This window comes from Penicillium concentricum, assembly GCF_028827145.1.
Source record: "Penicillium concentricum strain IBT 3081 chromosome Unknown utg000004l_segment0_segment0, whole genome shotgun sequence".
NCBI lineage: Eukaryota > Fungi > Ascomycota > Eurotiomycetes > Eurotiales > Aspergillaceae > Penicillium > Penicillium concentricum.
The window spans coordinates 1,987,341-2,006,418 of record NW_026622757.1 but is presented as its reverse complement, the minus strand read 5'-3'; the positions used below and the strand labels follow the sequence as shown (position 1 = coordinate 2,006,418).

Below are 19,078 nucleotides of genomic sequence, written 5' to 3'. Positions count from 1 at the left end.
AAACATGTCTGCTCATGACATCTCTAATATCATTGGCAAATGGATCAGATATTCAAACCCCCTTTGCGGTCAAGACATTGTCAAATTAGAGCTGGCAGTTTCCATGGGTGCAATCTTTAAACCGCCAACTTTGGAACCTTGAAAGTATCTAAGTCCAAAGAATTCTTACCGCAAGGCTCCGGAAATTGTACGACTTCGCCTTATTATCCGGAGACATGAGACTGTTTATCGTCCTTGGCCTCACATTGTTCAAAGAAAGAAAACTGACATTTGAATCAATCCATTGGCTTATCTGATCAGAAGTTCGATGTTTTCTAGCGACTTTGAGAACATTCGTACGCGTCACGGTCCAATATTGCAACGTCTGGTGCTTCCTCCTGAACCATGTCAAATGATGAATACCCATTTTATCCAGATTGGAGGTCCTATGGTTGTCGTTTCCACTGCAAAGGCTTGCTGTTGATCTTTTGTCCAACGGACGCTGGCCATAGCGAGGCTGGGAATGGGCCGCGTGAGATGAAGCTACCTCGCACAATTGCCCAGTGATGCAAATCTTGTATATAGTGAAATGTTAGATAGATATTTAAAAGAACTTCGCGAAACATAGTCATTCCAATATGCTCACCTTATCTGGGACATGTTTTTCCATAGCTCGGTGCTGATTTCCTGTTAAAGCCCCAAATTGATAACTCCCGTCTTGGCTACTTCGCTCTCATGTCGATCTCTTTTTTTATCTCCGACTCAGGCCACTTCCATGCTCGGTGCCGAACCCACTTAGCTCGGGGCTGAAGAATGTCCCTCTACTTCGTACTATTGTAAATAAAAAGCAACCCCCTCTTTGACAGTTCAACTCCCATTCCCATTTACAATCGCCCACAAGCTACCATGCGTTTCCCTTCCCCATTGAGCCTGGCCATACTAGCCAGCGCCACATCCGCTCAATTGACAACCCAACTATTCAACTTCACCAGCTCAATCAACATCGAAAACAGCGAGCTCCGTCCTAACGGCCATCTCCTCCTCACAACCTTCTACAAAGCCCATCTCTACACAATCAACCCGCTATCCCGAACCCCCAAAGCCGAGCTAGTCGCCACGCTTCCCGGCGCCACAGCTCTAACCGGTATTGCAGCCGTCGGTCACGACAAGTATGCCGTCGTAGGCGGGGTACGGGGCTCATACCACTACGACAACGAAACCATCTACACCGTCGACTTCAGCAAGAATGCCAAAACTCCCACTATCGAGACCGTCGCCCACATCCCCAACGCAGATATGCTAAACGGCATGGCCTCAATGCCATCGCAGCCGCATATTCTCCTGATCGCAGACGCGCGGTTAGGATCCATCTTCCGCGTCGACATTACCACTGGTACTTCGAAGGTCGTGTTGAAGAACGATGCTCTTGCTGCACCCGCGAACTCGTCCATGCCTATTGGCATCAATGGGCTGCAGGTTGTTGGAAATAATGTGTACTTCACCAATAGTGCACTTAATATATTCGCCCGGGTGCCTGTCAGCGAGGATGGACAGACCTTCGGTCATGTTCAGGTCATTGCACGTCTGGAGCGTGAGGCTGGTGATACTGATTCCGATTGGGACGATTTTGCTGTTGATGATAGGGGAAATGCTTATGTTGCGCAGCCTCTCAATACCATTGTTAAGATTACGCCGGATGGAACGCAGAGTGTTGTTGCTGGCGGCGGTGATAGTTTGACTTTTATTGGGCCTACGTCTGTGCAGATTGTGCCGGGAAGGAAGTTGGCTTATGTTACTACGCGTGGAGGTGATAAGGGGGGTGTTTCTTATGGTGGACAGGTTGTTGCTCTTCAGCTTCGCGAGTAGATAGTGGAGGATCTGAGGTGTACATTTATATGTAGAGAATAGAGGTTCTTATGATGCGATACTCCGAATAAACTCCTTCAAGTCGATGAACAATCCCACAATTACAACTAGAATATGAAAACCTGTGAAAAGGACGCCGAAAATAACCACTTTTGGCGCCAGAAACGGCCGCCTGTTTCTAGCCTCTCCATTTCCATGGGCGGGTTCCTAACATTATCATCCCTAAAAACAGAAACAGCAAGTGCAAAGATGACGAGAAAAGCGTCGCATACCAGTGGGATCGCACTGGATGGGGCACAACGATTAGTCAGGGTAATCATCATTGCTGCCCTAAAAGCGAGCCCATTCCTGTTGAAAATTGCCACTGGGTTGGCAAAGGTGATTGTGCCGATAATAGTTGCAGACCAAAAGAGATCACTCTAGCTACGAATAACCAGGAAGACACTTACGGTGCATATAACTGTGAGTTCACATTCTAATCTTAGGCACTGAGGGGGGACCCTGAACTAATCCAATTTTATAGGGGGTCGGAAGAAGGCACTTTGCTGCTCTCCCAATCCAACGGCCCTGGAGACTTTGACATGCGATGCCGATTTGTGCAGTGACTTTGACGAAGGTTGCGACGAGGAGGATGGCTTTGTAGGTGAAGGTGACGGGTATTATACCCTGCTTAGCAAGCGCTCCTATGAACTCTCTAATGGCAAAAGAATGTGGAGTTATGGACCGCCTCATGTCATTGAGTCAAGAGTGGCAACAGTACCCGGCAAGGCGAGGTCACTAAAGATAGCGATTGATGCGATCACGGGCTCGAGTCTATTCAAGGACGGGATGAAGAGGCTATTCAGACCGTACCCACCAGGGCTCAAGGTATTCAAAGGAGAGGGATCGTCCACTTTGGGTCTCGCTGGAGGCTTCAGGTGCGTCACTTTTCTTACATTCCGAAACGGGGTCAAACCAGCTGACCAGACTTCTTAGCATGTTACAAGATGTTTGTTAATCCACTGCTGTTCAACTCACCAAGTATGCCGATCCTCCAAAAAAGGGTTCTCACGCGGAGCATATGATGGAGGTGAATACCACTACTCTGTCGCATCCTTCTGGTTTTGAAGCATTGGCTGACCAGACGATCGAGCTAAATATGATCCTGAAGTTCCTAGTAACGACTTTGTCGGGAGATTTTCCAGACGGGAATCTGATGAAAGCCGCAAAGATAGATCTAGCGAACTTTTTGGCTAGATGGAACAAAGTATATGATGTATCTCTACCGCTGGTAGGACAACTTGTCACTGATGTTAAGGGTTGGGCTGCCCCAATGACTCCAAATGATCGTGTCTTTGAGATTTTAGGCTCCTACGCCTATCGCACGGGAATGTCTATCCTCGAGGCTGAGATGAACATTATCAAGATGACTCTTTGGATGGATTAAAATCCAATGGCAATCGGCGTATTCAATCATCATCTTAAAACTATAGCTGGCGCCACTTCGAAGAGTCCCGAGGACGCCGCTAAGAAGCTTTTGGGAGTTTTGCAGAAAGTAAGTCCATTAAGTTGAGTGACAAATGTTGGATGGATGTATATCCCCATACACTCTTACGTGGAGTGGTTTGATACTCTGGAAGTACCCTCGGATTGGGAGGCGCTCTATGTACGGCCACCTATGATGATTGACGAGTGCAGCGTAGTGAACGTTGAAGAAGAACGGCTCGCTTCATTCCGCCGGAAGTCTTAGAAGTATATCATTGCTGTCTGCGAGATCTAATCCATTGGCAATATTTCTTTTCATGGAATGGCAATTTATTCTATTAAGCTCATTGATAGCGTCTTGTTACGGACATACTAGTCTCCAATCACATATGGAGACCTGCAACTACTGATAGGCCACCGAGAGCCAACCGATCTATCCACAGTTTGCTCAATGGGAATGTAATGACAACTATGACCTGAAGTTCTCCGATGGGCCTTATACCCCAATCGGGTCCCCTTCCATAAAACTGTCCCTTTGAAATGGTTGCGCCAATTCCTACTGTGGTTTTCGTCATTGGGCAGTTCGCCGCCTCCATTGCCCTAACGAAGTTTTGCTGTAAGAACGCGATCACCTGCTCATGCGCTTTTCCTGGCATGATTTGGAATAAGACGTGCTCGTCGGTGAAAGTGGCCCTAGAGCCACTACGTTTTTTTTGCAGAAGTTGCTGAATTTCTTTCTGCCCGAGACCAGAGATCAGGAGATTGTGAGATCAGGAGATTGTGGGTGCATATGTATGTTGACATTCGCATCGATCGTTTGCTAGATGCGAGCAATCTTCTTCCGTGCTTGGGGTAGGTTGCGGGCACAAAACTGTTCTGTGTTAACTGGGACCCAGCCATGTATGTACTATGTAGCTTATCAACGGAATCAGGCCAGAAACTATACATGCAGGTCTGCAGGGTAAGCACACAATCTGAGCACCTTGGAAGTCTTCAATCCATTGATTCTTCGTGGTCATATGAACTTGCCAAACAGATCACTTACAATCCTCTTCGGCAAAACAACGCACACGATTCATGCCATGTTGTATTCTGGTCCGTCGCACTCTCCGGCCGTTGCTCCAAAAAAGCCGGGCTGTGGCGCGACGCGCATTCTCTCGGGCAGCATAGGGCGTGACAACCTCACTAGGCACAAGCAATCATATAGTCGTGATGGATGAATGTTTCCCAATACGCAATACGGAATAGGCCTATATATAGGGCCCATTTCCCACTTATATAAGGCCCGTGGGCAATACCCACCCGCCCATCTATAGGCGATATCGCAGTCTATCTAGGCCCTAGGCCTATATCTATATTTCTCCCCTCTTCATACTTTATATAACTACATAGAATCCACATATTGTACATTGAAGACATGAACTTCGTACCTTGCAAGGAAGGATATTGGCACCCCTAAGTGCCCAGATCACATTCCCAACCCACTGGCATCACATAGACAGAGGGGGGAATGCGAGAGATATGGCTGCCCCAGCCCATAGTCGATCAGCTCCACAACCAGCATCGGAATTCGAGCTTGAGTTGACAGAGAAATTAACGAGAAGTAGGTTGTGCGCAGTGACCATATGTGGAGGGTCAAGAGCTCACCTCGAAGCGGGATTGAAAGGGCATTGATTATGACACGCTAGTTCAGATAGCATTGTATTCGGCTCAGTATAACCGCATGCTTTATGAGTGCATTGAAATTGTGTCATTCTCAAACTGCCAACGCTGGTCTTCAATGAGTGCCCCCAGATCAGAGTATTCTCCTGTCCAGCATCGTTGTATCACAGGTCCAGCTGCCAGTCCGTCAACCGGCGGGTATCTTTTGGAGGCAAACAGATCGTCAATCAGTTCTTGGTATTTCTCCATCTCCTCCAGAGACTTAAATGGACCTGGGGACCTGTACGGCCAATGGCCAGTCATGATCGTATAGTAGATGGACCCGAGACTGAAAATGTCCGTGCTTTTCGTTGATTCCGGCGGATGGCAAGGATTAAAAGATCCGGCGTCGGGGAGATGCCGGCCATCTATTTCTCCATTTTTTAACCCCCCAAAGTCACAGAGTAGAAGATTGAGCTCGTTTCCGGCGACAGTATGTAATAAAAAGTTCTCAGGCCGAAGATCAGAGTGTATCACACCTTTCTGATGAATGAATTGGATCGCCTCCGCGGCTTGTATGCGACATTTGAATCGTAGAGACATATCGATGCTAGCATAGTTCTGGTCGATGTAGTTCTGTAGATTTCCATCGCTTGCTTCAACAAATAACAATCCAAATAGGTCATCTGAGATGCCCTTGAACCTAGGAAGAAGTCAATCACTGTCCACAAGAAGTTAGGGGCTAACGGACTCTATTATTCTTGGATGTAGCCCTAGGATTTGCAGAAGTCGTTCTTCCACCTCAAAACTCCGCTTCATGTCTCGAACGAACCATTTGTCTGCCACTGTCTTAGAATTCCACTAAGAGAATTGTGGATATTTGATGATAACACCCGGCGCCACGCGTGCAATACGGGAAGTTGAGCCTTCGCCCAAGATTTCGCCGACAAGAGGCTCGTACGGGACCGGGTCTTCTTTTTCAATATTTATGGCACCTAGTTCTTCCGTGACTGACGCTACGTATGTATCGTCTGCCATATCTGGGGGTTGTTTTCCATTGACGGGGCTTCTACAGCACTCAACATCATCTGGCTTCTCATGATTTGGGTGACGAATTTTAAAGAGCGAAGGTACTTTACAGAGAACGAGATGATACAGATGATATCGCAGAACAGAGAAAAAAGCGAAACCGTGATTCCAAATGCTCGTTAAAATGTTAGAGATGTGCCCGAAGGGAGTTTTGCGACGAGGAACTAGAGACAAAGAAAGGAGCTCTACCCAGCGGTATAGGTGCCAACTGCCAAAACCCAATGTTGATACCTTAATGCCTAGCTCTGGCCTGGTGGCCTGAATTAAAGACGGGCAGAAGAATTAAATTACCGGAATTCCATAACACTTCCCTTAACTAATAATCAAAGTAGCCTGATTTTGCTGGCGTTTACAACTCTCAAAAATGAAGCTTTTGATTAGCATACAACTCGACTTTCTCATATGGTTTGTAAGTGGTAAAAATGAAGCTTTTAATGTTCCTATTATAGGTAGTTTACAAGTCTAAAAACATGGAGATACTACCATTTGTATAGAGATGAAAAGCTTCAATTTTAACACTTGTAAACCGTCCAAGTATGTCGAGATCTCTCAATTTGTGTGGAGATCAAAAGCTTCATTTTAGAATCATTTACAGTACATTATTTTAGTAAAGAGTGGAAGCTGTAAGTTACTGTTCCACTTTCCTCGACACAAGAACACCACATCAAAATGCATAACTCAGCAACAAAAATACACACGGTATCAACTATAGGCACCACTCACAGGAAATCAAAAAGCCTCACGGAAGCTCTCTCGCCTCTTATTTAAGCCCCTCTCCAATCCCGGACTCCCTCGTCTTTTTCTCCCATCCGCCCCATATGCCCACATGATAGCCGTATATCTATTCTTAAGGAGCGAACAAATCTCCGACGGGAATACCGTCTCAACGGCAGTATTGATTATCGCCATAATCCACGTCTCCTCAGAATTGACCACAGTCGATAACAACATATCCACCACTTCACCCAGTAGCCTAAAATTGCAAGTCAGTGGATCGAGGGTATGGATGTTCTGCAATCGACCGAAGAATTTCTTGCTCGATGAGGCAATCTTCACCGTCTTACCCAGCCTCTGTTGAATAGATCGATTTGTGAACTCGGTATGCGATATATCCATGGTTGCGCCGGCAAAGAGAAAGTCCCCGAGGACCCGGATATAGAGTGCTTCTCTAGCTGTATCCGACGGTACCTCAAATGCCAGGTTGAGGTATGCGGCAAAGGCAGGCCAGCATTCCAGGTGATTACACCAGAGCATGATGTTGGGGTCAGCCCCTTTGTCGAGGAGTTTGGAGATGATATTGCTTCCAAGTAGATCCCAGAACTGTGCCTCTGTAATTGGGTTTGTGCCGCGTGTCCAGGATGTGATGTGACTGATCAAAGCAGTCCATCCAGACCAACTTTGTCTTGGGTCTGTGTTGAACCGCTTCTCGTTTGGGTCAATGTCTTGGGTTTCGACAACTAAGCGCAGCATCTCGACGCCGCGGTTCTGCCATGCTTGGTCGAGGGTTGGTTTGCTGTGCGCACCTTCTGGGACAAGTATGCACGGAATTAGTGAAGGACCTAGACTTGAGAGATAGTCTGGTTGCTCGGGTAGTTTCCAGGCGAGGTAGCCCATGTGTTGTCCTTTGATCAGCTGCTCTCGGACAAAACTGCCCGGTACTTGTCCACGACTGAGGTTTTTCAGGTGACTGAAATTAAGAAGGCTGCGGTCAAGATCCTCCAAGATCTTGTAAGTCATGGTGCTAGGAGTGGCAGATTCCTCTAATTCGGCGGCGCAAGCAAGAGCATTTGTGGTCAAGAATTGCAAGTAACAATTCTTATATGCCCCAAAATCATGGCGTACTACACACTCTTCGAAGTGGGTTCTCTTGATCATTGATGTGTACACTTTGAGAAGAGACGAGGTGAGATTGAACCTAGAGGGTGCTTTACCAGCGAGGAAAGTTGACATCTCTTGGGTTCTCAAAAAGTCCAGGACAGTTCGGTGTAGAAAAGTAACAGTGCCAGACTGAGGATTAAGTTCTAGTAATCCGCGTGAACGACTGTTCAAGCGCCATGCTGTCTCTTCTCTCAGCTCTTGCTCTTCTTGGCGATTATAGGTTAGGACTGGGACGCCGAAAACGTAGTCTTCATCTTCATATTCTTGATCATGGAAGCCGTAGGCCATCGCATGCAAAGGCTCCTTTGCTGCGATTGCTATTTGCATAGTGGTTGACATTTTGTTGTGGTAAAAGGGTTCAACCGACTCCAAGATTTGCCGGAAGAAGATCTCAAGCTCCTCTGGGAAGCTCTCCAGGCGCCGGCGAATATCCATGAAGCTATCTCTGTTGGTTAGACCCTCTCGCAAAAGTCTAGTCACAAGGAAGACCCAGAGGAAAACACCACACGCGCGTTTCTCGATATCTTTGATCAACGAATCACCCTGGGATGCCCTTGTAGCTAGCGCTGGCCATCGCGGGTGCTCGTATAGCCGACTTCGGATGTATTCGAGAATATCGTTTCGCGTCAGGTCCTGGATATACAGCTTGTTCTGTGTTTCACTGCCAAAGGCTTCCTCGAACACGTTCCATGGTCGGCTTGAGAGACAGATCTTAATGTTGGGTGATTTGGCAACATCCTTGAGAACCTGGCATAGTTCGGGGTGGTCGCCATCGTACTCATCCAGGCCATCGACAAAGAAGCAGAACTGCACGGGAGTCTTGTCCCAGCATGCAACCTTCCTCAATGTTTCCTTCAGAGTGGACAGGCTCCACTGTAAAAGATCTTCCGCATTGTCCAGGCTTAACTGCATGCTCTCACAAACAGGTTCTATGAGCTCTGAGCATTGCCTGAAAATCCCGTGGAGCAATGTGCGAAGAAGGCCATGCTGGGACTTTTGCATTGCAGTACCTGCACTCCAGAAGTAGTGACTTGAAATGACCGTTCGCTTTGAGCCCGACCATTCTGATAAGAAGTCGAGGGTCATTGGCTCATCGGCGATGAACTTCATAAATGTTGACTTGCCTGAGCCAGGTTTGCCAGAAACCCAAAACACTCCATTTCCTCGCTTTAGCCATGTGGGGAGGAAAGTTGCCGCAGCTGGGGCATTTTCGTCCGGTTCGTAGGCCCATCTGAAGGTCCTCTGATGGGCTTCTGAAATTGAGGTGTGTCGAACTGGTCTGGCATCGAAGCTCAGACTTTTCAGGATTGCCTGCTCTTTCTCGACGGTCTTTTGGGAAAGAGATAGTCCGGAGAGATGCTGTTCAAGAGAATCTATCTCTTTGACTGAGGGTGGTGACTCTTGATTTGCATTCTGAACCAGTTGTATACACAGCCGAAAGTCATCCAGTGCAGCCATTATCCGGTCAATCTTGACTGACTGATCGAATTGCAACCTGTTACTTTCAGTCTGGAGCTGCGTGAGCCGACATGCATTAACCTCCTGAGCGTGACTACAGATAGAGACTTAGGTCAGTATTTCTGGCTGGGACAGGCTGTTGGCAGCGATAAAGTAATAAACACACCTTGCCAGAGCGCAAATATGAAAAGTCATTGTCATCTGAGTCCTTTGTAGACGACGTTCCAAATCTTCAATATCTTCCTTCTCCCACAATGACTTCAATGCAGTGCGAAAGCTTTGCCAGCGTCCTCGCGACCCATCTTGTACTTTAAGCTTGCGTACAACGAGCAAGAGTTTCTCGCAATCCGATTGGCAAAGAAGCGACAAAGTTCGAAGCGAGGTGCTATTCTTATTAGACTTGCTACCTGGTCCGTTTAGATAGCTGCTGGCATTATCACGCCCAGAAAGGAGCTCGGAGTTAAAATCGTTAAGCTGCCCATAGAGCGTGTCTAGCGTCAGGATGTCGTCTGTACATCCTGAAGAGGACCTGCGGACTTCTACGGCGATTTTGACCAGATTTGACGCGAATTGAACAAACTGCACAACATTGCTAGCCAGTCCGAGAGCCGTGAGAGGATCCATGTTGGATCAATGCGATTTTGTATAATCTTCTCAAAATATCAGTTTGCGCGAGGTGGGAATGTTAAGGGGAGTCTAATCTAGGAGGGATCAAAGAGGGGACATGAGGCTGAGTCGCGAGAGTCCGAGACAATTGCCAAGAGTATTCTCTGACACGTCTAATACACCGCCACATCGGACACTTAGCAGGGCTCTTATCACCCAATGAGATATCCTGTTAAAACCGGAAATCGTGTCGTAGCCTCAACATGTTGGAGAACCAGAGCCAATAATATCGAAGCTCGCATTTACACTAAGGAATCAGCACAAAGCTAGTAAAGCCACGCGTCGGTTTGATCGTGCACGCAATACTACTAAGGAATTCCATAGAAGACAACGACCTTGCGGCACGGGGCTTTAAGGAGATGGCAAGGTACTAGGGGAGTTTACCACAGAGCCTAGCGGTTATATTGGACTGATAGTCAGGAGCGACGCGAATCGTTTCCGCAGCTTTATTTATGTAAATCGCAATAAAACCGCAATATGTCGACTTATACTACAGATCCTTTACATCGAGAGGTAACAGCAATTAAAATATTGTCAGCGAAGCCGATTTCTTTCAGACACGGCCTCCACGACCTCCTTGTCAGGGCCCTAGTACTAAAGGCGTTCCGACTAAGCATCAGTATCATCTGACTACTAACTAGTATCTTTGACGGGTGGGGCTTTTCTATCCTAGCCGCTTCTTCTTTTGACGTCGGACTAAGGATGTAAAAGGTATATGCCTAATATTGATCATCTAGGCTGTCTGTTAGGTAGTATATGTCCATAACACTGATTATGGATCTGTTTAATTTTGATGACCCTTCATTACTGCACTGTCTGTATTTTAGATCTTAATTTTCTATTATGCTAGCACTAGAACAATGATGTAAAAATAGAATATGCCGTGGTCTATCACTAGGCAGTATAAGAGAAAATATTTAATGATATATAAATCGTAGATGTTATTGTCATTATAAAGTAGCCCTAGAAACAGAGATGCATAGATCCACTCCACAGAGGGGCTGAGATATGTTGGTTATTCTCGCTGGTCAAAGCATGGGAGTAGTGAAGTCGTTCTTCCCCAGATTGGGGGTTTAGCAATCGGCGACAAGACAAGAGTCGTAGACAGTGATTGTGTGAGTCGAGGCTAGCCGAGGGGGATCAGAAACAAGTTAGTTTGCTAGTTCAGTCCAGCAAATTATCCAGTATATGAATGAGCGAGATTGAGATACAAAGAGCATAGAATGAACTGGACAACTAAGTCTTTGGGACATTTTATGCCTGGGTGTTTCAACCTAGGGCTCGCTGCCAGTTGCGAGAGGTACTGGTAGACATAAAGCAAGTATTAAAATCAGATTTAATGAAGTGTGCTATTGCATAGTCAATCTCTGCAGCAAGTTCAACGATACCCACAGATCGCTTGATCCGGCTGTCACCTTCTCATTGGAGTGGGGAGTTCTACTATCCCTCTATCAGTGATCGGACAAATGCCATTTTCCTTACTATATAAATCACAAAGCCAAGAAGGAATGTGGGAAGCCAGGTTCATGTCAGAGATTGCTAGATCAGAGACGACAGTCAAGGAAAACTAAATTCTAATATTGCTATACTAGAATGTGCTTGTAGCGACGTTGTCCTGACTATATCCGAAACGGCGGGTTTGATATCTGCAGTTCAAGGAAAAGATATGGGTCTTCTAGATCGTTTGCAGTGGATTTTCAGTGGAGAAACCTGGAGAAAGTACACCAGACCCAATCACAATCTTCCCCGGGTTTTCTCCGCATACCGCATCATTGAGAATTTTCTCTCCCATTGGATGTACCGAATTAAGGGGCAAATGGATGTGAATGTCACCTCGGCATAGCTCCTTGATTTGGCTTGAAGGATTTTCCCCAGGTCGTATTGGGAGTGTGCTGTGTCACATTTAGCAGGTCGGCCGCCGATAGGGCTGTCTCTGCTACATCCCTGCTTGCAAAAGGACACGCAATTCGGAATGTAATGATTCGGAGGCTTTTTTTAGGCTTCTCTTTTATTCTTTCTTATCTATACATATGTATAGTATTTAAGTATTGTGTAGTATAGTTCCTTCCTTTCCTGTACAATATAGACATTGACGTCTATAAGGAATAGTGAAGTCCAATCCCCTCGACCAAGTTCGAGAAGGGAATTTAGGGATATTTAAAGATATTCAGGGAGATCTAGGGAGATCTATAGGCAAATTGGGGAGATTTAAGGAAGATCTCTTCGGTCCGGTTTAGAATTGAAGGGGACTTCCCCCACCTTGACCGCTACAGGCAAGGGCGAACCCTGGGGTACATTTCTCAAATTCTTTGTTTCTCGACTTCTCTGCATTTTTCTTCTTTGAGTGCATGAAGCTCTTACCATGATCTTTCTACCTAAAAACCAGTTGAGCATGTACAAACGCTCCAACTGATGTACCTCAGCTTCAAGTTCAACCTTGAACATCTTGGAGCTCCAAAGTATCAACTTGCCACTTCGAAGTATTACGACATCCAGAGAATACGAGATTTCTTGTCTTTACAAAGCTCATCCGTTGGGCCTTTTTCTTTTGCCAAAAGCGTTCTGTTTGTGCTGGATACAAAGGATGATAGCAAGCCTTGACTTTACATCAGCACGACTAGTCTACGCGCCATTCAGAAGTATCACTTGATTCTACCCCTCCTCGGTCTTGCCATTCTCACCTCACTCATTTCACACTTCTCGCCGTGAAAAACCAACATCCCGGTGTCATCTCAAGCTCGACTGCTCAAACAAACGTACAAGATGGAACCAAAGCTCCCCCAAGGTCTTGTGGCCATGTCAAGAGTGTCCCCTAGTGGGATCTTGAAGCAGGAGAAATTAAGTAATAGTGCTTACAAGAGCCTTTGGCAAGGTACATCCCCTATTGGTCCCGTGGTGGAGGGGCTGACTGACAACCAACAGCCTATTCGACCTCGCACCTGGCCAGCAAAGATGAGACCGAACGTCGCCTAGAACATCTCTTCTGGAGGATATGGGGTGCTAAACGACTCTCAAGTCGTATAAATCTCCATACCCTAGATCGTCTTATCCTACGAATCAAGGCACCGGCAGTATTACCTGTCCGACAAAGCCTCACCGTCTCACCGTTGCCTGGGAATGGCGACAAAGAAGAAAAGGTAAACAAAATCCTGTTCCACACCGCACTACATCAACCCCATAGTGACGATTCATGTAAGCCAATCAATAAGAATCAACCAGGCTGCGCAGCCGGAGCCTGTTCTCCTCACTCAATATTGAAGAAGCCCCAGCATTCGGAGATTGAAACGCATACAACAACCCGCTTGCTTCTTGACACTCCCCTCGGCACAAAAATAACACTCCAACCCTCTAACTCTCCCACCGCAAACATGGCTGATGAGCCCACCCCCACCCCCAATATGGGTAACATGGGCCATCAGCGTCGCAAGAAGGCCTCGATGGATTCTGATTCTACTCTCCTGCCAGAAAAGGTTGGCAACCATGGTTCCAAGAAAACATCTATTGTTGATGAGCCTACCATCATTCCGGACAATGTTGGCCAGCAAGGTCCCAAGAAGACCTACCTTACCGCGACACGCAACGGACGAGGCCCACGCCGCCGGCCTGTCTTCAACCGCCGCAAGTCCTCGCAGACATCTATCCCGAAAACCCCGCCTCCCACGCGCCGGCGCTCCGAGCCATCCACCAAGGCCGATGGCGCCGACACTCTCTACGAAGACAGCTATGTAGAGTTGGGCCTACTGCAGCACCTCAGCTTCCGCGACGAGGAAGACCAGATCGCGCGTGATCTAGGACGTGAGATTGCGCCTGAGCCGAAGCCCGCTAAGCCATCTGTTCCGCTATTCGACGACGAATTTCTCGATGAACCTTCTGCCATGGAGGCCGTGAAAGCAGCTCAAAAGACGGATCCTGTTCCCTTTCCCCGTGCTTCTTCCCTCCGACACCCGATGTTGAGCCCCGAGGACTTCTGCAAGATCACCCCGTCGTTCGGTGTTATGGAGAGCCACCTCGATATGCCTGGTGGACCGGAACTTGTTGCTCCCGATGATGTTGAAGGGGACTGGACCGATATCGATGCTATTGATTCGACACTTCCTGTCTTGCAGCCTTTCAAGAACTTGGTCTCGCACCATGAGAATGTTGATCAAGACCTCCCAGCTGTGCAGCCCATTGCCCCCGTTGTTAAGAAGGCCTCGTTGCTGTCATCTGCCATGAAGAGTGTGAAGTTGTGATTTATCATCACCGAGGGACCGAGTCTTAACCTGGATGACTACAATTACTCTAAGGCACATCGTTTTTAGCTCAGACTTCGCCGGCTCTCGACATACTGTACATTACCATGCCTCAGAGCATGCTCACCTGAAGATCCCGAAAATACCGGATGCTTGAAGAGGATAGCATCCCAGCAGATGGGGGTTACTATGGAAGACAAAGAGGGGGCATTCGTTCATTGTATCGAAATTGATGGCTTGAGAACCGAATACAAGAAACATTCATATCCATGATATTCCAAGTGCCCGCTTAGAGCAAGTTCTGTGCATTCTATTTCAATATTTGCACAGTAAATGACAAAAGCAAATCAGTCTCTACTAGTGAGACTACATACATTCAAGTCACTGAACTATGTCTGAAAAGAATCTTGATGTTTTGTATTGGGAGAACGCCATCCATAAAAATAGGCAAAAGCACTATACACCATGACTCCCAATCCCAGTGCCAGATACAAAAGAACAAACGAATGCGAATTCTATTCAACCACCTTATTCATCCGATGCCATCAAGGCATCATCCATAAGATATCCCAGTCAGCACACCCACTATCAAAGCGAGCATACACCCCCTCAAAATCCACCTAAATCTGCCCACCCTTCTCAGAATCAAACCCAGCCTCAGAAGCAGTCGACCTGCGACTCTTCAACCAGCGCACCAAGACCCAAGAAGCAGTCATAACCCAGAACACCAAGTTAATAATATCAATCCAAACAGCATGGCGCATACGATTAATCTTCGACGCATCACCAAGCTCAGAAGTGGTAGCAGCATCCACCTTCGCACCCGAGCCCTCCACAGGATGAACACCAATATACATCTTCCCGAAGATACCAAAGAGCGTCAACCACAGCACAGTGACAACAAACTCCCACGCAAACTGCGGCAAGAGCAGTGCAGGCCCAGGGCCGGCACCGGGCTTAGCTTTGCGCATCACGAAGGGGAGGATGAGGTGGATTGCTGCGGTAACGGTTGCCAGGAAGGCTGTGATGAGTGCGTACACCCATTTCGAGTGCCAGGTGTGTTTGTCTGAGTGGTCGTGGTGGACGTCTTTTCCGTACAGGCCGATGACTGTTAGACCGAAGACGAATTGGAGGAAGCGAACCGTTGAGAAGAGCATGAAGGTCATTTTGGCGCTTTTGGTTTGCTCTTGTGGGGGCGACTCGAAGTGCATTGTTGTGCCGGGTGTTGCGCCGGCTGGGTAGCCGCTCATTGGGTGTTGTTCGGGTTGGTAATTTGGTGGGTAGACGCCAGTGGTTTGGTATTTTTGGAGATCTTTCTTGGCTTTGTATTTTTTGGCTTGGGAGTAGCCGAGTTTGAGGAGAGGGACGGCCAAAAAAGACATTTTAGTTCTTTTGGGTTTGTGTGGTGATGTAGTTGTTGATGTTGGAAGGTGTGAATGAAAGTAAGGTATATGCCTTGAAAATATGGCGCACAGCGCAGAGATTATGTTGAGAATAGAGAAAGGTGAATTCGAATTCGAATGAGAGAAGACGAAGGTTCCAAGATTTTGCAGACCAGTGCCAAATAAGAGGAATGAAGCTATTGTCGAGATTGTATAGATGGGTGGGAACAAAGAGAAGATTGCCCAGCGTATTCAAAAGATATAATAGGAATAGAAGAGAACAAAAGAAACAAGAATGAGAAGAGAATGAAAGACGAGTCTGGTTTGATCAATGGCACAGCGCCATGGCTGTTCTTTATAGACCAGCCCTATCCTCGTTCCCCGAGCATATTCGTCAGACCTTGAAGACAACAAAGGCCAATGTTTCTATTTTCTGGCATCTGCAGCCTAGGATGAAACGACTCTCCTTCTTTGAGCGCGCGGTTCGCCCTGACGTTTCTCCACTGTGTACATATCGTTGTCTTTCATCCAAAGACACTGAGTCGGGGACGGTAAGATGAAACGGGTAGATCAAAATAGAATGCCGAACACCCCTGGAAACACAAGCTAACACAAATCTTACATCAAGCTAACACGATAGGTCTTGCAGAACTCGGTGGGGTAGCTTCAGTTCGCGCGCGCCAACTCGGGTTTGATGTGGTTTCAAGTGCGGTTGCTCGAGGTCCAATCAAAATACATCTATTTTTGGGAGCTTTAATATGCAAATGAAGATCTAAGAAAAAAATACATGCTACGAGAATGGACATTAGATCATTTCACATCTCATTCAGTACATATCATGGACATTACAATTACAAGACACAACCAGTAACTCCAACAGGAACTTTGTCCGATCAGTTGCTCGCCATACCAACATGCTTGAGAGGGGATTTCCTTCCAAAAATCCCAGAACACCACTCTCAAAAAAATACCCAAACACCCAGACCCGTAAAAAAAAACAAATGCAATGATGAAATACCAACTATGGGGACGCGGTAGGTCGACTACGCCGGTCGAGTTGCTCCGGAATCCGCAGAACCCTTGATGGCTGGAACAGAAGCCGCGATCTTGGGATGATTTCCAGTGGGTAGTGGAGGCTTGAGGTCGGTGGGGGACGCAGGGGCGGAAGGTGGGACTGGTGAATTTTCATCATCATCATACTCATGTCCTTGGTATTCATCATCGGGAAGACCCGACCCACCGGCAGAGGAGTGGTCCACCGAAGCGCGGTCGTATCCCTGTTGGTAAGGCTGTGAGCCATTCTTGGATGCGTTCTTCGTCGCCTTCTTGGTCTTGCGACCCTTCATCTTGGCCTTCTCCAAAAGTCGTTTCTTCTCCGCTAGTCGCTTGCGCTCTTTGCGGTCTTTCATCTCATACTGTCGGATTAGGGCTTCGGGCGGAGTCCCAAAGATGCTCTCATATTCACAGAATTCACAAATCCAGATGTCCTGGAGACTCGGGGGATGGTGAAGGTTCGTATATTGTTGTTGAATCTTGCGTTGGCGTGCAGACAATGCGTATATGCTGCCTGGTGACCGTTTCTTCTTGGGGCCCACGGGAGTTGGCTCTCCACCTTGAGCGGGTGCTTGCGTACCGGGTGGGGCCTGGTGGCTCATGGGGCCAGTCTGTGTCCCTTGTGTGGAGAGCCCCTTCTGTTTTTGACTTGCCGGTCCGAGTGGTGAAGTAGGGGATCGATAAGGGATCGAATAGTTTCGCTGCATAGCCATCCCCTTGGACGAGTCGGACTCACATGTGAAGGTAAACTGTGTCTTGGTCGGAGTGGTATTTTCTTTTTCTTTCTCTAACAGGCTAACGTTGCTGGGACCTCGAGGAGGGGAGGAGTGTGTTGCGGCATTGGCGATCGCGGTGGAGATAATTCCCTGGTCAGAAGGAGATTCACCTGGTGTGCAAGTTAGAACACTGTATGGGGGAATGGAGGAGAAATATGCTTACCAGAAGGGCCAGGGGACGACATCAACCCATCCCGCCGATTGGGCGTCCGGGCATTCATCCATCCATTCTGAGCATTGGGCGATAACGGGTTTCTGCTGCTGCTACGAACAGCAGGACGTCCCAACCGACCTCTCCCTGAACCAGATATTCCATTTCCTAAAGGAGACGCAGGGTTTCCACTCCCATAATATGTGCCAGTCGCATCAGTCGGGGTAGGAACCCGTGCGGGGGTTGAGCTTGCCAACCCCATGCTGGCGAACTCCGGAGACAGCGCAGAATGGTGTCCTCCCAAGTTTCCAGGTGTAGGTATCTTTCGCTTTTTTTTGTTATTCGTATTCTCAAACGCGTCGTAACCGTCCCCGGTTGAAGATTTTGTCTGCGGTGTGTCGTGGGGGAAAGGATGTGGATTGCCAGACGCGGGAGGTGACATGGACGACCTCCGAATAACACCGCTCCTCCGAACAACCATCGGACCGCCTTCATCACCGCTCTCCAACTCTACCAACGTCTCAAATTCATGGGTGTCAACTTCTGGTGACAATTCAGTCTCCACAGTCTGCTGCACATAAACTTTGGATTCATTCACCGCCTCTTCGGAATCCGCAGAGACACCATAGAATATTTGAGATGCCGGCGGCGTGGGAGGATAGAATAGAGTGTCGGCGGCATCAGAAGAAAGGCGTGAGCGGAGGGTCCGTCTAGGTAGAGGACGGATCAGACGATCGGGGTAAATGGTAGAGGGCGTGTCAGGGGACGAATTGAACACCCCGTCTACATGGCATCGTCAGCATTAGTCAACTAGTTGATCGTCATCCTGAATTGGGGAATTTCCGATCATCCGGACCAGACGTCCCTGAGCAGACATACTCAATGTAGCTGTCATCATGCAAGATATCCACGCTCGCCATCAACCGCCGACGATTCTATGAGGATGGTATTCCAGCCCTTTGGCTCTGTCCTTTTATCCCCCGCCACCGTATTTGCTTCGGAAGGGGCCAGTAATCCAAAAGTCGGGGGTGATGTTGAGGTTCGAATTTGGGGGCGTACTGTCTTCAATGTCTGTGGTGCGCGGTCATGAGCTTTCCATTCAATAACAACATCCCGATAATTGTATAGGCGGTGGGGTCAACATATAACTGGGAATCAATCCAATCCCCGCGTTCCTCTGCCGTCCACAATCTCGGGGACACGAATATCGACCTACCCACAAAAGAGTGCTATTACTCAGCACCTTATGAATCCAAGATCGGTATGGTATCCAAAGTCAGAAGTAAAGCAAACCTGGACCTAGATCCAGTGCTAGAGTCAAGGCAAGGGAATAACTAGAATAACTATCAAGAGGGGTTGAGGGATATGAAGAGAAAGAGACAAGTCACGGGAATTTAGAAAACACGCTAATCTACTTTTGGTAATGCTCCTGGTGACTTCGGC

The 19,078-nt window shown here is 47.6% G+C and overlaps 9 protein-coding genes across 9 annotated transcripts; 5 read left to right on the top strand and 4 right to left on the bottom strand.

Annotated features, from left to right (window-relative positions):
* Nucleotides 1-885: 885 nt before the first annotated feature.
* On the top strand, nt 886-1,845 carry N7517_009705 (uncharacterized protein; the record flags this gene model as incomplete). The annotated part of the gene is made up of 1 exon (XM_056727428.1): nt 886-1,845. One exon carries the CDS (start codon nt 886-888, stop codon nt 1,843-1,845), a length of 960 nt encoding a protein of 319 aa, XP_056576000.1.
* A 114-nt stretch (nt 1,846-1,959) lies between these two features.
* Nucleotides 1,960-3,271, top strand: N7517_009704 (bacteriodes thetaiotaomicron symbiotic chitinase variant 3; the record flags this gene model as incomplete). Its single annotated transcript, XM_056727427.1, has 5 exons — nt 1,960-2,223; nt 2,283-2,307; nt 2,369-2,762; nt 2,821-2,833; nt 2,888-3,271. 5 exons carry the CDS (start codon nt 1,960-1,962, stop codon nt 3,269-3,271), a joined length of 1,080 nt encoding a protein of 359 aa, XP_056575999.1.
* A 6-nt stretch (nt 3,272-3,277) lies between these two features.
* On the top strand, nt 3,278-3,574 carry N7517_009703 (uncharacterized protein; the record flags this gene model as incomplete). The annotated part of the gene is made up of 2 exons (XM_056727426.1): nt 3,278-3,379; nt 3,446-3,574. The coding sequence occupies 2 exons, from the start codon at nt 3,278-3,280 to the stop codon at nt 3,572-3,574; spliced, it is 231 nt and encodes a 76-aa protein (XP_056575998.1).
* Nucleotides 3,575-5,037: 1,463 nt separating this feature from the next.
* N7517_009702 (uncharacterized protein) lies at nt 5,038-5,274 on the bottom strand (the record flags this gene model as incomplete). Its single annotated transcript, XM_056727425.1, has 1 exon — nt 5,038-5,274. The coding sequence occupies one exon, from the start codon at nt 5,272-5,274 to the stop codon at nt 5,038-5,040; it is 237 nt and encodes a 78-aa protein (XP_056575997.1).
* A 1,494-nt stretch (nt 5,275-6,768) lies between these two features.
* Nucleotides 6,769-9,999, bottom strand: N7517_009701 (uncharacterized protein; the record flags this gene model as incomplete). Its single annotated transcript, XM_056727424.1, has 2 exons — nt 6,769-9,469; nt 9,542-9,999. The coding sequence occupies 2 exons, from the start codon at nt 9,997-9,999 to the stop codon at nt 6,769-6,771; spliced, it is 3,159 nt and encodes a 1,052-aa protein (XP_056575996.1).
* Nucleotides 10,000-12,804: 2,805 nt separating this feature from the next.
* On the top strand, nt 12,805-14,273 carry N7517_009700 (uncharacterized protein; the record flags this gene model as incomplete). The annotated part of the gene is made up of 2 exons (XM_056727423.1): nt 12,805-12,913; nt 12,964-14,273. The coding sequence occupies 2 exons, from the start codon at nt 12,805-12,807 to the stop codon at nt 14,271-14,273; spliced, it is 1,419 nt and encodes a 472-aa protein (XP_056575995.1).
* A 620-nt stretch (nt 14,274-14,893) lies between these two features.
* On the bottom strand, nt 14,894-15,655 carry N7517_009699 (MARVEL domain-containing protein; the record flags this gene model as incomplete). Its single annotated transcript, XM_056727422.1, has 1 exon — nt 14,894-15,655. The coding sequence occupies one exon, from the start codon at nt 15,653-15,655 to the stop codon at nt 14,894-14,896; it is 762 nt and encodes a 253-aa protein (XP_056575994.1).
* Nucleotides 15,656-15,999: 344 nt separating this feature from the next.
* On the top strand, nt 16,000-16,319 carry N7517_009698 (uncharacterized protein; the record flags this gene model as incomplete). Its single annotated transcript, XM_056727421.1, has 2 exons — nt 16,000-16,206; nt 16,296-16,319. The coding sequence occupies 2 exons, from the start codon at nt 16,000-16,002 to the stop codon at nt 16,317-16,319; spliced, it is 231 nt and encodes a 76-aa protein (XP_056575993.1).
* Nucleotides 16,320-16,698: 379 nt separating this feature from the next.
* N7517_009697 (uncharacterized protein) lies at nt 16,699-18,555 on the bottom strand (the record flags this gene model as incomplete). Its single annotated transcript, XM_056727420.1, has 3 exons — nt 16,699-17,594; nt 17,648-18,418; nt 18,492-18,555. The coding sequence occupies 3 exons, from the start codon at nt 18,553-18,555 to the stop codon at nt 16,699-16,701; spliced, it is 1,731 nt and encodes a 576-aa protein (XP_056575992.1).
* Between the last annotated feature and the right edge of the window lie 523 nt (nt 18,556-19,078).